Below are 18160 nucleotides of genomic sequence, written 5' to 3'. Positions count from 1 at the left end.
AGCTTCACCATGATGTTGCCACTTCCAAACTTCAATGTTGATTTTGTGTTTATGTTTTCTTTACCGGATTCTTAAATGCATTGAGTTGTTGGCACGTGTTTTATTAATTCAATATTTGTGCCAACAAGCATCTGAACAGAGTCACCTCTGGCTGTCAATTGGGACGTGAATCATAAATATGTTTATCTGTGGCATCCAGGGATTTTAATTTAAATAAGTGAATAGTTCATTACCTGAAATGACTCTGCAGGTTCTCCATTTTCCTCCACAGCTGGAGGTACTTTTGAAACAAATTAAATGAGAGAGTTGAAATGGAAAACATCTTCTGAATGAGCTTGCTATTGAACTTTTACTGAAGTTCAATAGTTTGTCTTTAAATAATTAATTTTTTAAGACATATGTTATATCGTAAGAAATACCCACTGTTTATACTACATAGTAAATGAGAAGATCATTTTAATGGATTATTTTTTCCACAAGTAACATATTTATTAAGTACTAGTATGCAGTTCTGCAACTTGCCTCCTGCTGTGTTATGACAAGAAAACGTTGACAGCATTTTGCACATCCCACTGTTAGTGTCATTACAGTTCAGCTTCATGGGGCTTTTATATGCTTAAGTGTGCATCTTTAATTTACAGACAGTTTTCCTCTGAGAAGCTGCCTGCTTCTTCATCCACATTAAGTAGACGGAGCACCGCGGTGCCTTCATTCTTAAAATAATTATAAAGATGTTGTTTACTGCCTCCTGTCTGTCAGTCTTCTGTTTTTCCAACATATCTGTTCATAAAAAAGATCATAAGGTCCTGCAAATGTACAATGCTTTACCTGTGAGTGTGTCGAAGAAAGCATTTGTTTCATTATTTTTAGCTCCATCCTTTTTTTAGCTGCAAATATTTTCTGAATTTCTTTTCTTCTATTTTGTTCTATCCTCTGCTGTGGACTGTTGAACCTGACTGGATGCTGATTAGCTTCAGGTAAGTCAAGTGTTTTCTTTTTTCTTCTTTTTTGTAATGCTATATATAATTTATCAACACTATGTAACCTATATTTGTGAAATCAAAGTTTTTTGAAGATATAAACCTGAGAAGTGTTAGTGTTAGTAGAATTATCCATCCAATTCTACTCTGACAATTAGTTGGTTTCAGAAGTTCCCTCATTAATAAATTAAATTGACAACCTGACAAATCTACTTAAACTAACAACCAGGAAAATTGCATCATTATCCAGAGAAACAGGCAAGATGCCCATGTTGACTCTTGAGGAGCTGCAGTGATCCACAGCTCAGGTTGGAGTAACAACACTGGAGCTGTAAGGTTTGTAAGCCACAAATTTTGCCTTTATGGAAGAGTGGCAAGGAGAAAGCTGTTGTTGAAAGAAAACTACAGCAAATGTTTACATTTTTGATCAATGTGCAAAATGCTGAACAAAGAAAAATAAACACAGCTTCCAATACAAATTATGGCTCCATTTCATCAATGCTATCAATGACACTGACTGCCAAAATCTGTCAACATCGCTATTTTTAGTGGGCACATAATTTTTATGATCCTTGAATAACATTTTGAGTTCACTCTACCATGGTGTCACATCATGATGTACCAAATGGCCGACACTGAAATCCTGCAGTGTTGCCAGCATTCTTAGTTCATTCCAAAAACTAACTCTGTTTGTCACTCAGCCCTGCAGAGCAACATGGTGTTGGCAGCAGCATCTTGTGATGATGCGTCTCTTCAGCAGCGACAGGGAAGGAGGAGTTAATAAAGAGATGGATTAAACTAAGTAGGGTCCATTCCTGCCTGAAAGAAAATCTGCAAGGGCCTGAAAATAAGTAGAGATTAGAATGGAGTTTCACCATCCTGAACACCTTTTAGATTTTTGTAAAAAATAAAATAAAATTTGAAAACTATATTTGGTTCTAGCTCACCATTATGCACAAATTTTTTTTGGTTTACTATATGAAGTCCCAACAAAAACCGTTGAACTTTGTTGTTGTTAATACTGTTGTGAGAACTATTGCAAAGGACTTAAATGTCAAGCACAGGTAATTATAGGTAATTAAAACAGAAAATATTTGCTCAGAATATGATTTAATCTGCCAAACTCTGTGACTATAAATATATTTCTCACCTGTTACTCCATTTCTGTCATACCTTCCCTCTGTCCTGCACTTGTTCTTTTCTGCTTCAGAAAATAATCCATCCATCCATTTTCTAACACCCTTGTCCCTAGTTAGGTCAGGAGGTGCTGGTGTCGATCTCCAGCGAACGTTTCGGGCGAGAGGCGGGGTCACCCTGGACAGGTTGCCAATCTGTCGCAGACGGAAAATAATCAACTATAAAATATTAATGCTGAGCAAAAACGAGTTAGAAATACTTAGCTGTCAAATTAAGTGGATTATTCAGTCACAGTAAGACTTGGTATTATTTAAAATTCTAATCTTTTTATTGTCTGACAGAAGGTGAATGGTGATAAAACCAGTTTTTCAAAAGAGGTGCAAGTTTGTTGATCATTATTATTGTATTGAGTTGAGATAAATCATATTTTCAAATAACATTTTCAAAAACTACAGAATGTATATTTTTTACACTGCACAATGATAGTGGAGCAAGCATTATTGCCTTGAATAAAAAGAGTTTTGAGGTTAAGTTTGTTTTATTTGCTATTCCTTCTTGTGCATGCATAGGTTTTCCACTTGCACTGTCTAAAACACATGCATGTCAGGTCAGGTGACTTTACTAAATTGTATTCAGATAAGACATGTGTCTTCTGGTGATCTGTTAAACATCAAGTTTCCATTTTTCTACCTGTCTAACATGCCCTACTATCTCAACTAAACAGGTCAAAGTCCTTCAAGCTCCATCTTAAGGAATAGATTTAGAACATGAGGGACAAACACCAGTTTATTTGGACTTACTCAGTAGTCGTCCCTTTCCTGATTCATACTCGCATGCACACACTTAGGGAGAGAAATGTTTTGTGAAGTTAAGAAATCTGCACCCTTACATGCCTCTGTTTCACTACCAAGTTCATTGCTATTGTCTGCAGCACTTAGCGCTTGAGCAAATCTCCTAATTGGCTGGGAAAATCCTCACAGAGGAAACTATTGATCACTACAGCCTCCAGTTACTTTGCTGTGGAGGAGAGGAGGGGATGTGCCACACAAAAGAGGGATATAGTAAGCTACTTAATACCAGCTGGCAGATCAATTTAATGGTCTGGGTTGCACTCCATTTTTGTGGTTACCTTTTGGTTAGCTGACTGCTGCTGGTTGTTGTAGGTTCTGTATTTAATTGATGCTTTTAAAGTGTCTCATTCTGGTGTTCAGACACAGACCATATTTAATTATTTTCTTTGAACTGATAAGTAGGGATGTGTGCACTTCTGGTGGTGAGCAGAACATGATAAAATATCAGACATTAATCGGACGATTTCTGCAAACTTATTCAGGCTTTGTTAAAAACCCTAGTTATTGATATTAACTGCGATAGGACATGTTTAAATTTAGTTAATCTTTTATTGCAGTAACAAAATCTCAGTCTGACAACTTTGGAAGAATAAAAAATTATGAAAATGATGGTACTCCCAGTTTTAATAAAGTTTAATTATACAAATAGAAATCTCATGACAGAAATTGAGTCCGAACCAGGTGAAAGCTTTTACTGAATGTGTCTGTGTCACTCAAAAAAGGAAAGTTGCTCTTCATTGGAAAAATCTGGGTTTTTCTCTCTCTGCTGGATCAGTAAATATGATCATGTGAACACAAGTTACCTCCACATCACAGTAACGTCTTCTTTAAGATGCATCTAAAGAGTAAATATAGTGTTAGATGTGGAGAGAAGCAGACATATCCAGACAGAAGCTGACACACGGCGACAGCTTCCACAAAGATGAAAGAAAACTGACTCAGGACAGTTTACTTGCTCTCAAACTCTTTAATCATACTGTCCTCAGAGGTGTTTTTTTTTCTCTTTTCATCCAGCCTCCTGCCTTCATCTCTAATCCCTGATGTCTCCTGTCTTTGTTTCCTGTCTTTCTTCCAGCAGGGCAAAGACAGTTTCCTGGAAATTCTTCATAAGTACATGGAGGTTCACGGGACAGTGTACTATGAGACCCAGAGACCGCCGGAGGTCCCGGCCTTCGTGAAGAACCACGGTCTGTTGCCCCAACACGAGCTGCAGCAGCTTCTCCGTAAGGCCAAGGCAAGCGACTGGAGTGGCTGTGACGTCTATAAATGATTTAATTAATTCTCACCTGTCACAACCTTTCTATTAATTCACAAACCTTAGACATAGATGCAGTTGTTGTTCTTGGGTTAAAAGCATATTAATGTTGTTGTTTTTTTCCAGCTCTTTATTGGTTTTGGGTTTCCGTACGAAGGTCCCGCCCCTCTTGAAGCAATAGCCAATGGTTGCATTTTCCTGCAGCCTAAGTTCCAGCCCCCCCACAGTTCACTGAATCACGAGTTTTTCAGAGGAAAACCTACATCTAGAGAGGTAACTTCATTAGGCTTTACTCTTCCTTTCAGATAGAAGTTAGGATTTTTCAGGACTATGACTTAAAATCCTTCTTTTTTCATCAGATCATTTCAAATATCTGCTTGCAAGTTGTATTTTACGCGTCAGCTGTGAGAACTTCAAATATGCTCTGTATATTTATTGCAAAATGTTGTTTTTTCAATGTATTTACAAAGAACGTCCTGGACAGCTTTTCTCGTGATCACAAGTTATAGATAAGGTAAATTAAAATGTTTAACACAACGTCTGCATTTCCCGAAGGTTTTCTCCCAGCACCCGTATGCAGAGGAGTACATAGGCAGACCGTACGTCATGACAGTCGACTACAACAACTCCCTCGAGTTCGATTCTGCTGTCAAGGAAATCATGAGGACCAAGGTACTGTCAGACTCACCAAAGACGAGAAAGAAAAAATATAAAAACTTTTAAATCCCTTTCCATCTCGGGGGGTCAGAAATGTTTTTTAAAAGTCTGAACATGACTGCTTTCATCTTCACACTCAGCAAGCTCAGCTCTGATATTTAATAGAAATATCTGCCGGACAAACATCCTATTATATAACTTTAAAATACATTTTTGCCCAGATAATAATGAAATGGCACATTTTTACTCTGTGATGTTAGAGTTGGTGTTCAAAGTAATATAAAAATTGCTTCATTTTTTCTCTTGAAAGCCTGTAAGTAAAGCACAAGGCCTCATCTGGCTCCTTTAAACTTTGTTTAATGGTTCCTAAACTTTGACACAACAGCAGCCAAGCTTTACAACCCTGGGGTTCTCCAGAGCCTTATTTATTTCTGTGTAGGAAGCAGATGGCTATTACAGAGTGCGAGAAATGCAGAGCTGATAAAGAATAAGAGAATGCCAGCGACTGCCAGGAGCAGCAGAAAGGTTAATTAAGGAGTCAGCTGGGTAGATTAAATCTTTCTAGAAAGCACAAACACAAGCGCAGAGGATGGGAACAAAAATAGAAAGAAATGGGAAAATGAACAGAGATGGAAATTGAGTTTGGGGATTCTCAAAAGCTTTTGGCTCTCATTAAAACTGAAAACCGGTATGAACTTAAGGAACAGTGAATAAAAATGTTTTACACACAAAATCACCTTAACAAAAGACTTGCTGTTTTATACTGTTGTAATCAATCAATCTGTGATCACCCAGCAGGTTCCAATGCTATGCTGATACTTCTGCTTGTTTATTTGTGTCTGGCATCAATAAGCTGGTTGTTTCTTGCTTTGAGTCAGGCCAAAAGCTGGAGGCTGCTTATTCTTAGACACCAAAAACCACAGAAAATGTTATGAAAACCTCATTGAAAACACTTACATTTATTAAGTTTCACTTCTGATTTGATTATTTTGCTAAAATAAGGGATCAACATCAGAGCAAAACAAACTATATCACTGTCTCTTATTCTGCTGTTGCTTTTTATATTTCATCCATGGCAGAATTTGAGGCGGTCAATGCCCATCCCTCGGCGCGCTTACACCTGATGTTTCTGCAGAATCTATAAATGCCATTGCTATCTCAGCTCTTAATTATCAGTTTCCAGTGTTAATGAATCCTTCTGTAAGTGTTGTGCTGACTACCTGCTGTGCTGATGGTGCCAATCAAAGGTGGTTGGAGATCGTGAGGCGTTCACAAACACCACTTGCTGTTTCAAACGGTGTTAATGAAATTAGATGGTGATATTGGGACATCTGTTCGCAGCAATAATGGCACAAATAATACAGTTTGTGTAGTTAAGCTGTCTTCCTAAACTGAGATCCTACAAACACGTGAAATATTGTGATTGAGTGTTTTCTGAAAGTCCTTATGTCTGATGTTTTCACTGATCAGAAAAAGTTGGATTTTTCATTTCTAACTATTAATTTGACTGAAAATTGTCCCCTTTCGGTCACCACATGATTTCTTCTTTAGTAATAACATCTTTAGTTATTATGACGGACTAATAAAATACTAAGAGAATAATCTTGTACAAGAATAAAGTTATAATGTTATGACTTTCTTCTGATATTACTACATCTTTATTCTTGGACTTTATCGTTGCTTCACTTGTCCTTTATTAGGTTCTGCTCAGTTCAGTCCACTTCCTGCACTTCCTTTGTGGATAGCTAGTTAGTTTCACCCAAACACAATTTTTTTTCTGAGCAGCTTAAGCAACTTAAAAACAACTGAAAACTCAGTACTGCTTTCTCCCAGTCCTCCTGAACTCATTTACTGTGATGTGGTGGAACTCTGGCGGGGCAACCATTAATTCCACAGAACCCATTTTAATGCACAGATAGGCACATCTATTGTCTTTTTTCACAATAATGTATTCTCTCCACTGACATACAATCGTATCAGTAGTAATCCAAACCAGCCAGTCCATCCTGCATGAAGCGAAACAACAGGAAGACAGCTGTCTGCATGCCCCTTTAACCATTTTGTAAAATCAGCAGACTAGATCACCCCGGCATGGAAATTAAACAAAAGGTGACATCTATGATCTAGCATGCCGGGGTGTGTGTGTGTGTGTGTGTGTGGGGGGGGGTGTGTGGGTGCGTGTGTGTGTGTGTGTGTGGATGATCCCACTGCTCCATCTTGTCTGAGTTGTCAGACAAGCTTGAGTTCTGCAGCACTAGCTGACGGCGCTGTCTCCATCTCCTCTGAGAAAGAGCTGATGGACCACTTCACCCTTCAGTGGAGGCACAACACCTCAGCAAACACACCCACATTCAGATAATATCCCCGTACACACGCCCCCACACGCACACACACACACAGCTGACACACGGCCTTACCTACACATTAAAGCCATTAACGTGAAGACGAGCACGTGAGCTCACACACACACTGTGAGATGTAGAGGTTCATGCTCAGTCAGGCAGGACAAAGCAATCTCTGGCTGGCCGACAAATTCTTATATTCCTATAAATCCTTTTCTTTCTTTCCTTCCTTTCTTTCTTTTTCCATTCTTTCTTTCCTTTTTCCTTTCTTGTTTCTTTCTGATTTTCTGTCTGGTTTTCTCTTTTTTTTTATCTTTTGTCTTTCATTTTATCTTTTTTACTTTTTATCGTTTCGTCTCTCTTTTTATCTGTCATTCTGTCAATTGTTTTCCTTTGCATCTTTGTGTCTGTTATGTCCTTCTTTCTGTCTTTCTGTGTAAGTTTTTTTTCTTATTTGCTTTTCACACGTTTTTGATCCTTTTTTCTGTCTCTGCAGTACCAATAAACTGACTGAGAGGCATTTCATTCATTCATTGGTTCCCCATTTGGCTCTAAGCAGTAAATTTTTATTGCACTTTCAGAGGAATGTTTTGAGCAATAATGTCTTTGTCTTTTTGTGGATGGTGCTTGAATATTTTCATCCATAATGCAGGCTTAAAAATATCTCTAAGATCCAGCTTAATCAACATAATTTTTGCAGTTTTGGCTGTTCTACATTCATCCAGCTTTGTGCCAGTCTGTCAGCGTGTGTTAGACATAAAAAGAAACACAAGTGATACATAGTCTTTCAAGCACACAGCTAATTAGGCCAGTCAGAAGTGTGTGTTAGTTATAAAACTTGTATTTCACAGCATGGGATGATCTATTGGTATGCAAATAAAGCATAATGAATTTCAACGCAGTGACACACTGTGATTAGGCTTTGCAGAACCTGACAATAGAAACATTCATCTGCTGAAATTAACAAGAAGAGGCAATTTGCAGCAATTAGTGTGAACAATGAAAATCAAAACAAAAGTATATGTTAATGTTGGCAAAATGTCACAAAAATAACCTCCTGGTTGGATGCATTTGCTTGCCGTTTCCAGGTTGAGCCCTACTTGCCTTATGAGTACACTTGTGAGGGCATGCTGGAGAGAGTTCACGCTTACTTACAGAATCAGGTAAGATCCACTGAGCCTCTGTATGCACATACAATGAGCTTACTAGCACAGCATGCAAAACATTCACTTTGACAAAATAATTCTTCTATCTTTATCACCTTACATTATAAGTGATGGTGGGACTAGATCAAAGTTTTTGATCAAGTTAATTGCATCTAACCGTATTTTGATGGAATAACCCTCTTTATTTCAATTCAAAAACCCTTTTTGCTGCTGAACTATTGAGACATATGAGCTCAACTAGAACATCTTTAACATTTATAACACGTCTTACAGCAGCATGTTTTTCATTAAGATGGTATTTTATGCTTCAGTAATAGACCAACTCCAATCTTTTTGGACAACTTGAACAATAATAGTCTTTTCCATCGTCCCATCCGATCGTATTTTGAAACAGAAACTAACTCGCAGTCGGCCATGTGAAGCGGTTTTGTCGTCACTTGTACGTCAGATTTACAGAAATACAAGAAACAGAAATACAAATGCTCCGCTCGGAAATTTTGATTTTAAAGAAACAGGGATTGTGTTCAAATTTTTAACATGTTAAAATCGATGTAATTAACTAATCAAAGTTAACCCCTAGCCACAATTGTAACTGGACAACATTTGAAAAGGTTTAAAAGCTGTGAATACATTTGCAGAGCATTGTACAAGCATATATTTGTCACACCTGATAGGACAGGTTGAAACATCTGTTCAGCCACATGTTGTTTTCCTTTCATCTCACTGAGATCCGTCAAATTGACATTTCTTTGAAAAGAAACATAAATTTGTTTTTACAAGTAAATGTATAACCTTTTACAAGTTGTGTAAATAGTGATGGTTGTGTTTAACAGATTTAATGAGTCTGGACCCTTCAGGGGCATTAGTAATCAACTTCACGTTAATGTTCCTCGGGGCAGTTTATGCCGAGGTCTGCATCTGCTCCTTCTTCTCTAATCCTCAGTTCATTATGTGTAGTGATAATAAATAATGCTTTTCAAGGTGGGAAACAGCAGCTTGCAGGAAATCATGCTGTTAATGTCCTAGATGTAACCATAACTGTTATGTTAGAGTAGCATAAGCTATAAAGCAGCACACAAAAGGCCTGTATCACTGAGGAGAAAAGCATTTTCTGGCTCAACAGAGGAATAAGCCAGTCTTGTAGAGACAGTAAATCACTTATATAAGGTCTTCTTCTACTAGTTTGGAGTTTCACACCACAACCGCTGCACAAACTAATTTGATTCTTTCTTTTTTTTTTTCTAGGACTTCTGTGTGCCAGAGCCTCCCTTCATTCCAGCCAATTTCTCCAGACGGGGATCAGCCAGTGGCAGCCGGGTAATCAGACCTCTGTTTGTGCCCCTGCCCAACTCCACGGCCCTTGGCTGGGCGTCCAACGTGACAGCTCCCACGGCTTGGCCTCCTCTCAGCTCTCTCCGACTGCTCGTGTCTCAGGAGGGCCAGTCTTGTGTTGACGCCTGCCAGTCAGCTGGCTTCATCTGCGAACCCGCTCATTTCCACTTCATCAACAACAAGGAGGCTCTGCGGGGGTAGGCAAAACGACAGGAATGGAGGCATTACACTGAAACACAGAAACTCAAAACTGTTTAAAGCACAAAACTATCAAAACTGCATTTATCCTCTTTAAGTCAGTAGCATTTTTATCGAATTTAAAATTAAAAGTTTATTTAAGAATGTTGAGTCAACTTTAGAAACAAATCTGACTGTTGTCAGAAACATTTTAGCAGTCGAATTTCATGTTTCGGATCGGAGTCCAGATCAACACGTTCTGTTAGTCTTTGAATTGATTTACAGTTGTATTATTTATTTTTTTTTTTTCAAAAAAAAGACTCTAAACTACTCAGATATGATATTTGTTGTACATAAAATAGATTTAAAGTTGGGTATTTAGTATTTATTGAAAGAAAATAAGCCATTTGGGCAGAATTCTGACCGCTAAATTGCAGCAAAGTTCTTCCAATAAAAGCATATTCAACATCGGTGATTTAAGACAAATTAATAGTCTACAAGGGGTAAATGTCTCTTACTAAACCCTTCAAATCTTTAACCTGTCTATTATCTTCTTTATGGTTTGATGTTAGTGAGAACCTGTTATTTTTGGCCACATTTTGTTCATTTTGTTCAGATCAGAATCGATCATCATTACGATGATCGATTCTGTGCATCTGTGCATCTGTAATGTGCATCTAAAGTCATGCACATTACTTTTTCAGTCTCAAGAATCTGTTTAAGTGTTTTTCATTCATTTAGATGAGGTTCACAGGGAATCAGAGACTGATTTGGCTGCTGCTGCTTCCTGTCCATCTGCATCATTTCAAGTCATTAAAAAATAAATAAATTTTATGATAAAACCTATAAGTGAGTCCAGGACTCCACAATCACAGCACCGATGCTGATGAAATCTATGACTTTTGACTTGACTCTGAACTTAATTTTAAAGCATACACTTGGCTTTTGGTTTTACTAAATTGAATTTACTTTCAAATCAGAAAACGGTATCAGCAAGAAACGTGAAATGACTCAGATTGAAGCAAACAATTCTTGATCATCCATAAAGCTGTGATTGTAGCTGGGAAGCAGAGTCTGAGTGAGTTAAGGATCCGAAATTCAACAGTCGCATGTCGGCTCAGAATCATTTTAGTCAGCAAACATAAAAGTTTTTAAGATTTTTTCTGAAGGGGATGGAAAACTCGACACTCAGTTTGTGGAGTGTGACTCTCTTCTAACATCTCCCTCCAGACAGAAGCTCTGTTCCTCGGCTTTCTGGGAATCTTTCATGCTCCTTAGTGTTTGTTTACCTTGTCTCGCGGTGCCACTCCTGTCTGTTTCTGCTCTGCTCTTCATTCTTGTCGCTCGGTTAATTTCCTCCTCCTCAGTATTGTCGTTCCATTGCATTTGTAATGTGATAATAGTGAGTAATTTTTTTTAATTCTCTCTAAATAAAATAAACTTTTACTTCAAAGTACAGATGAACAATGTTAGAAAAACAGGAAAGAATGATGTTGTTGTTGAATACTGCAATATTGTTTTTGTGGCGATTTAAGCTAAATTTATGCAAATCATAACTTCTATCACTTTAGTTTTTCTTTAGGCAGTTGCAATATACTTAACTTAGTTTGGAACCAAAATCTGTAATCGACTTTTATATTTGGAATAGTTTTGGTAACTTTTAAACCATTTTAAACATTAATTTAAGAGATTAGGAACACATCAGGGGACGTGGTGGAGAGTTTTTTTTTTTGTTTGTCGAATCTCCTGTGTGACAACTGGAGATTTTTTTGACCACTGTGTGATTAAGGTACATTTTTCTAACTCGTTTGCTTTTCACCCATAATAATTATAAGCCCAACTTGACTTTCTACTCCTCAAACAGCCTACCAAGTAGTACATCTACACAGCAAAGGCAGAGATTTGATTCATTAAACAGTATAATCAAATTTTGTTTTTTATTTTTGTAATTACAGCCACTCCCACTTGTAGCTTCATCCTGTCTTCAGACGTGTACTCTTGTGTTTTACCCCTCAGGTTGGAGGTGCAGTGCGAGGTGGTGGACTCGGAGATCAACCACATCCTCCCGGCGTTCTCCGTGATGCGTCGGGAGTGCAGTCTTCAGAGGGAGCCTTTACTGTTCAGCTGCGCGGGCCACTCTCCTAAATACAGACGCCTTTGCCCCTGCAGGGACTTCCTTCGAGGGCAGGTGGCTCTCTGCAGAGACTGCTTATAATGATGGGAGCAACACAAAAACAAAAGACTTGGATTTAAGATGGAAGCTAAAGAGCTTGACCTTGAACTGTTGCTGGATAGTTTAAGGAATCGTTTGTATGAGGACCGCGGTCGCTGCAGGAGGCTGCTGACAGCAATCACACTGAAAGGCAAAGCGTCAAGCCAGTAAACTTTCACATTACCTGCACAGTGAAGACACATCAAATATTTTATTCTGAAGCTTCACCTCCATAATATTGGGAGTACGGTCTCACTCCATGATGGAGTTGTCATGGAGATGGCAACCTCAGGTCAGTATCCAACCTCCACGCCGCGCTCAGACAGAGGATGATGGACGCACAGCTTGTCTCTCTTTCTGTTCGACCCTTCTTGCACTGATGGATATTTTTCAGACTGCGCCCTCATTCTGAGGCAGAGTCAGCGATTATTCTCTCTGAGAAGAAAGGACAAACACACAGGGCAGCTCACAAGATTATTTTTCAATAAATAAGCCTTCATATCTCTCAGCTGGATTTTTAAGAAGGTCTTTGGCCTTTGTGATGGAAAAAATCATAAATAAAGATTTAAAAAAATCAGAACGGTTCAAAGTTTTGAGGTGGTTTATATTGCTTGCATTCCTCACTTTTCTCTTTAAAATCCAAACACGCACAAAGAAAACATGCAGAGTTCACAGAAAGGTCTGCACAGGGATTTAAACCTTAGAGGCATCAAAACAAACATGTATTGTATTCATTAAAGATTTGTGAATGATTAAATGATAATCACTGTTTTCATTTATTTTTTTTAAATGAATTTGAATCATAAATAATGCACAATTAGGTTTTATACTAACTACAAATACAGTAGCTGTGGATAACTAGTTTTACACCTTGAAAAAAGAAACAGAAATTGAAAAAATATCAACAACTGATCTTCTTCATTCCATTAATGTGCAATCTGAGTCTTTAGGATTCATGCTTTTAGTTTTTTTTCTTCACCAGGGAACTGTTATACAAGGCTACAATATATAATGGTGCCTTCGCCATCCTTCAAAGGCAGCATTATATATAATATGGCCCTCAGACACAATTTCTAATTCTATAACAAATATAAAACAGGATAAGATCTCACTGTTTCACCAAATGTGGACTTTCTTTACAAAATCCATCAGGTTTATTATAAAATGTCTGGAAAAAAGTCAGTTTCACTAAAGGGAGATTTTATTCAGGTAAGAAAGTTTTTAGTTCTTAAATCCACAACATAACACAAGAACACCTCTGCTCTTGTTACTTGAGGATCGTTTTTTTTCATAGGTTGGCTAAATTTTAAAAAAGCAAAGTTGCCCAATAATGCTACTGTGTAAGTCTATAATACTGCAAGACACAGGGCAGCAAGGAGATTCATAGGACAAACAACCATGCAAACACACACACACACACACACAGACCTAAGGGCAATTTATAGTAATCGATTGACCTAACAGCCATGTTTGTGGACTGTGGGAGGAAGACGGAGCACCAGGAGGCACACTCACGCATGCAAGAGAAAACCATGCAAACTTTCTGCAGAAAAAACCCAGGTCAGTAGAATACTAATAGGATCTCTTATTTAAAAGCCAACCTATACACTGTTTAACGGTAAAGGTTATATTTGATGGGAAATACAGCTTAATACTAACTCTAATCAACAATAATTAATGTTACCTAATTATTGTTAGATAATAATCTACATTATTGATATTTTATATTGATATTTTGACATATTGTCAAAATACCTTTAGAATTTACTCTTTAATGGCTCGAGCTAGCTTTGTAAGAAATGCATCTCTAAAACCTTCACTGCTTCATTTCATGTTTTAAAAATTATTTTCTAAATGCCTATAATCTTCCAGCAATGTTTATTAGATGGAATCCCAATAGCAGAAAATACTTTCATTCCAAATATCTCAGGTCCTTGGCAGAGGATGGACACACAGCTGAGGGTGCTGCAGCTGAAGGCAAGGTTCCAATATAATCTACTAGCACAAAGATTTCACACTGCAAATTAATTAATTCACATTATGCACAAACTCAGCAGCAGAGATGAGCATATTTATTGACTAAGAATATTTTCAAGAACACTCAGCATTCTGCATAAAATTTTGTTTTCCTTCTATTACCATGTAACACGTTAATGACTGGAAAAACATAAATGGAAAAAAATTACAGACCGCTAAAACTGATCAGTTTCTCTGATTTTACTTTTTATGGGTTTATGTTTGAGTAAAATGAACATTGTTCTTTTATTCTATGAACTACTGACAACATGTCTCCAAAATTCCAAGCAAAAATTTATTTTCAGAAAATGAGAAACGGTCACAATAACGAAAAAGATGCACCGCTTTAAGACCTCAAATAATGCAAAGAAATCAAGTTCTTATTAATTTAGAAACGGCAATACTAATGTTTTAATGCAGGAAGAGTTCAGAAATCAACATTTGGTGGAATAACCAGGAGGTTTTCAATGGGTTCAGTGCAGTGGGCTCTTAATATTTTACAGAGCTGTATATATAAACCCAGATATTTTCTAAAAGAAAGCAGCGGAATATCTCATCGCTCCTGAGAATGAAGCATCATGTATCACCATCATTCTGAACTGAGTGAATTGGTGCACTTGTACTCAAAGTACAGGTGAAACCAAACCAAAGAAGGTTAAGCAGAGATTTATAGGGACTATCAGATATTAATCAACCTATAAACTCAGGGCTTTCCATTTAACTGAGTTATCTACTTGCACAATGACTTTCAGAGAACCTTTACAACCAGATGGAGACTTTTTTTCCAGCAGCAGCATTTTCCCTATTTGAAGGGCATTTTCTATCTTTTCTTTTGTGCATGCAGAGGTACCACATAACACAATCCTAGAGAGGAAAAGGTCTGTTAAAAAGGTCTCCAGGCTACATTTCCAGCAGAATCTGGAGTTTTTTCCTGGTAAATAACTGAAAGAAATGTATAAATCCTGGACAAAATACATAATAGAAAATATATAGCCACAAAACACACAATGTCACCATCTTCAAACTGTTTTGTGAGCCAATTTGTTTACTAGTAAGTGTTTTCTGTCTCGAATGAAACTTTTTTTTGTTTGTTTTGTTTTAAATTGATTTCTTTTGTGCAGTTTTACCAAAGAGAATAGCCATTGTTCCAGTAACATTACGAAAGCTGAAATGACAGCGAGGAGAACCTCCTGCATTCATTTCAGTCACAGTCACAGCCGGCTGTAAAGCTTGTGATACCTCGCCTGATGCAGTGCGATAGTGGTTCCTCAGTAGGAGACATTATCGCAGCATCCATCACTAAAACTGCTTCTCTGCTTCCACTTCAAGGACACAACTTTCACTTCTCTAATGCTGTTTTTTGATTTCTAACAATAATCAACAATTTATGCTCTCCACAGTTACTGTATGCTTAAATCAGCTTCCAGCGTCTTGATTAAACCAAACATGGATGGGGTTAAACAGTGTGTTCTTTGTGGGGAGCAGAAGAAACAGATGAATAATTCACCATTCAGGCTCCTGATCATCTCTGACAAACAAAACAGGACTCTTATTTTTGCCAGTCACTCAGTGAGCAAGCGTTCAGAATTAATGTGACAAGACAGGCAATTAATAATTAAATACATTTTTACTGCAATCAATGCACTTTCAAGTAATTTAAAGAAGCTATATTAAATTTTGGAATCTTGTTTTTTTTCCCTTTGGATGCTGTTCTACTTTTTAATGAGAACTGTGGTCCTCAGAAACACTGACACTGGGAATCTGCTATAAGTTCATATGCATTGAGCTGGTTCACATTTATTTACATTACAACCTAAAAAAAACCTAAGTGTATTTTATCAGAAAGCAATCTGACAGACCAAACTAAAAGTGATTGATAATTGTGAAGTGGAAGGAAGATAATTTGGAAGTAAAAGTATCTTCTTTTTTTTTAAATAAAAAAAAGAGTGGTATTCAGTCTTATTTCCTCTGATAATCATAAAATTCACTGACACTGACAGGACGAAGTTTGATACAGGATTAGGTTATAGAACTATAATCCACTTTGAACATCAAAAAAAAAGCTGCTCAATCTCTCATCAAAAAATAGAAAGTGCAAAACTAACAAGTGTCCTCCTAAAAGTACAACCTAGGTCAGTGTAAGAATCTATTGACCCATGAAGAAGACTCACACAAACCTTATGTGTGTCAGAAAACTAATACTGCACCAGAAGCCATCAGGAGGTCTGAGACGTTGCCGGACTGTTCCAGAAACTAACCAGCCAGTGTTTCTTTTTTATTGGTTCATTTCTTCACCCCATAATGCTGCAGGTGTCAATCTGATACTTTGCATACCAAGGGGAAATACGAGCATCCTCTCCCAATTTGAAAAAGAAAGGAACAATTAGGATTGGGTTAAATTAGCCAACATGCAACAAAGAAAGGAGAAAGAGATGGGCAGAGCTGAAAGACTTAGGAATAGAAAGAAAATAAAATGCTTATGCAGGATGCAGCCAATGTGTGAAATTATCAGATATTTTCGATGGTGGACTGGCCAAGGTCAGTGACATGGCAACACGGGACCAAGCAGCAGGACTGCAGTAGGTTAGCAAGTACTGCCAGTTTTATTGTTTGCCTATAGCGTTGTGTGGTTGTGTTCATGGATGTGCACACAGAACATTAAATGCATCAGCAATGTTACAACATACCTGCATAAATCACTTAGATACATGATTAAGTAAAATCAATCCATACTGACTGACCAGAAAAAGCCACATATTTTTTTATTACAGCAAAAACATTTTAGGAGAAAGTCTGGGTTCAAAGTAAAAACATATATATATGAATACGAACTAAGAAAGTCTGAAAAAAATGATTCACTTGCTTTGTGTTTAGCGCTTTTGTTAAGTTGACTTTTTATATTACTTTTGTATTCTAACACTATAAATTCTTCACAAAAGAAAGTTGTTGTCAAGCAGCAGACGATGTCGGTGTCACCTGCGGACGTGAAGTTGTAAAAGAGTAGAAGTGAATTCGTGTGTCATGTTCTTACAAATGTTTTTACTGGTTGGCAGTGTTGACTGTCTGAATGGAAGCTAAAATCTACAGAGCATCTTTATTTGACGCAGAATCAGCTCCATTTAGCCTGTCAGCTGTTAAAGAATTTTAATTAGAGCCACATCTGAGCGTATTATTTATGCTGTTTTAATAATAACTAAACAGTACAAGAACAGACTGATACGCAGCTGAACAATTATCAAGCCAGAGAAGATAACATAAGTTTTCGAAGCACGTTTGTCATAAAATACCATCGTTTACCTGAAAACTGTCAAATGCAGACGTGAGGTCACAGCAGCACGCACAAATGAGAAAAACATGCGTACACACAGAGCTCATCTCTTCAATGTTGTCTTTCATTAAATCTACATACACACAAGTCGTATTCTGTAAGCACAGACAAGTCAGACGCAATCTTCACCAGTTTTTTTTTCATTTGCTTTTTTCTTGTCTTGACAGTTTTTTTTAATGCATAACTGAAGTTCAGTGGAAGAGCCTTCATGCTGTTTGATTGATTAGTAGCTCGTACACCGTCAGGTTCCTAATTAATGCTTCCTCTGATTTTTGCATTTAAATTTATTGCAAAACGCTTTTAATATTCAGTGCATGCAACAGAACGTATGAATTGTTGTTTTGAATTGCACTGTGGGCTTGTGTTCGTAAGAGCTTCCCCACAGAGGCAGAGGCAGACCCTCATCTCTTTGTAGTACTTCCTCGTGTTTCCTGGCACGGCGCTTTAATGAAGCCGACTTCCTTTTGAAGTGCTTGAAAAAGAGGGTGGTCATGTGGTCAGATCCCCACTGGGCTGTTCTTATCAAGGTGGAGTGCATCTACCTTCACTTCACCTCAGATGCGCTGCTGTCTCAATCGCGCCCACTGCCAGCAATGATAATTACCAGATCTGGCATGTGTGTTTTTGATTTGTTTTGTTGGGATTTTTTACATTTAATCTGTGAAACTCTTTATTTAAGAGTTTCATTCTTAAGTTGATATCTTCTC

At 37.5% G+C, this 18160-nt stretch overlaps 1 protein-coding gene across 2 annotated transcripts in view; it reads left to right on the top strand.

Moving 5' to 3' along the window:
* LOC116720581 (alpha-1,6-mannosylglycoprotein 6-beta-N-acetylglucosaminyltransferase B-like) overlaps positions 1-12694 on the top strand; it is a 128263-nt gene extending 115569 nt beyond the window's left edge. Inside the window, exons 12-18 of one of the 2 annotated variants that reach the window (XM_032563933.1) lie at positions 972-977; positions 4047-4202; positions 4350-4496; positions 4779-4895; positions 8311-8385; positions 9634-9917; positions 11914-12694. In XM_032563933.1, coding sequence (XP_032419824.1) covers positions 972-977; positions 4047-4202; positions 4350-4496; positions 4779-4895; positions 8311-8385; positions 9634-9917; positions 11914-12112 — 984 coding nt within the window. In that variant the 3' untranslated portion in view covers positions 12113-12694. Of the gene's footprint in view, positions 1-971; positions 978-4043; positions 4203-4349; positions 4497-4778; positions 4896-8310; positions 8386-9633; positions 9918-11913 lie in introns of both variants that reach the window. The other variant, XM_032563932.1, reaches the window with a different exon arrangement.
* The last annotated feature ends 5466 nt before the right edge of the window (positions 12695-18160 follow it).

The sequence above is a fragment of the Xiphophorus hellerii genome, chromosome 5 (assembly GCF_003331165.1).
Source record: "Xiphophorus hellerii strain 12219 chromosome 5, Xiphophorus_hellerii-4.1, whole genome shotgun sequence".
Lineage (NCBI taxonomy): Eukaryota > Metazoa > Chordata > Actinopteri > Cyprinodontiformes > Poeciliidae > Xiphophorus > Xiphophorus hellerii.
Note: the sequence above shows the minus strand (reverse complement) of the source record. Positions and strands in the feature narration are given on the sequence as shown.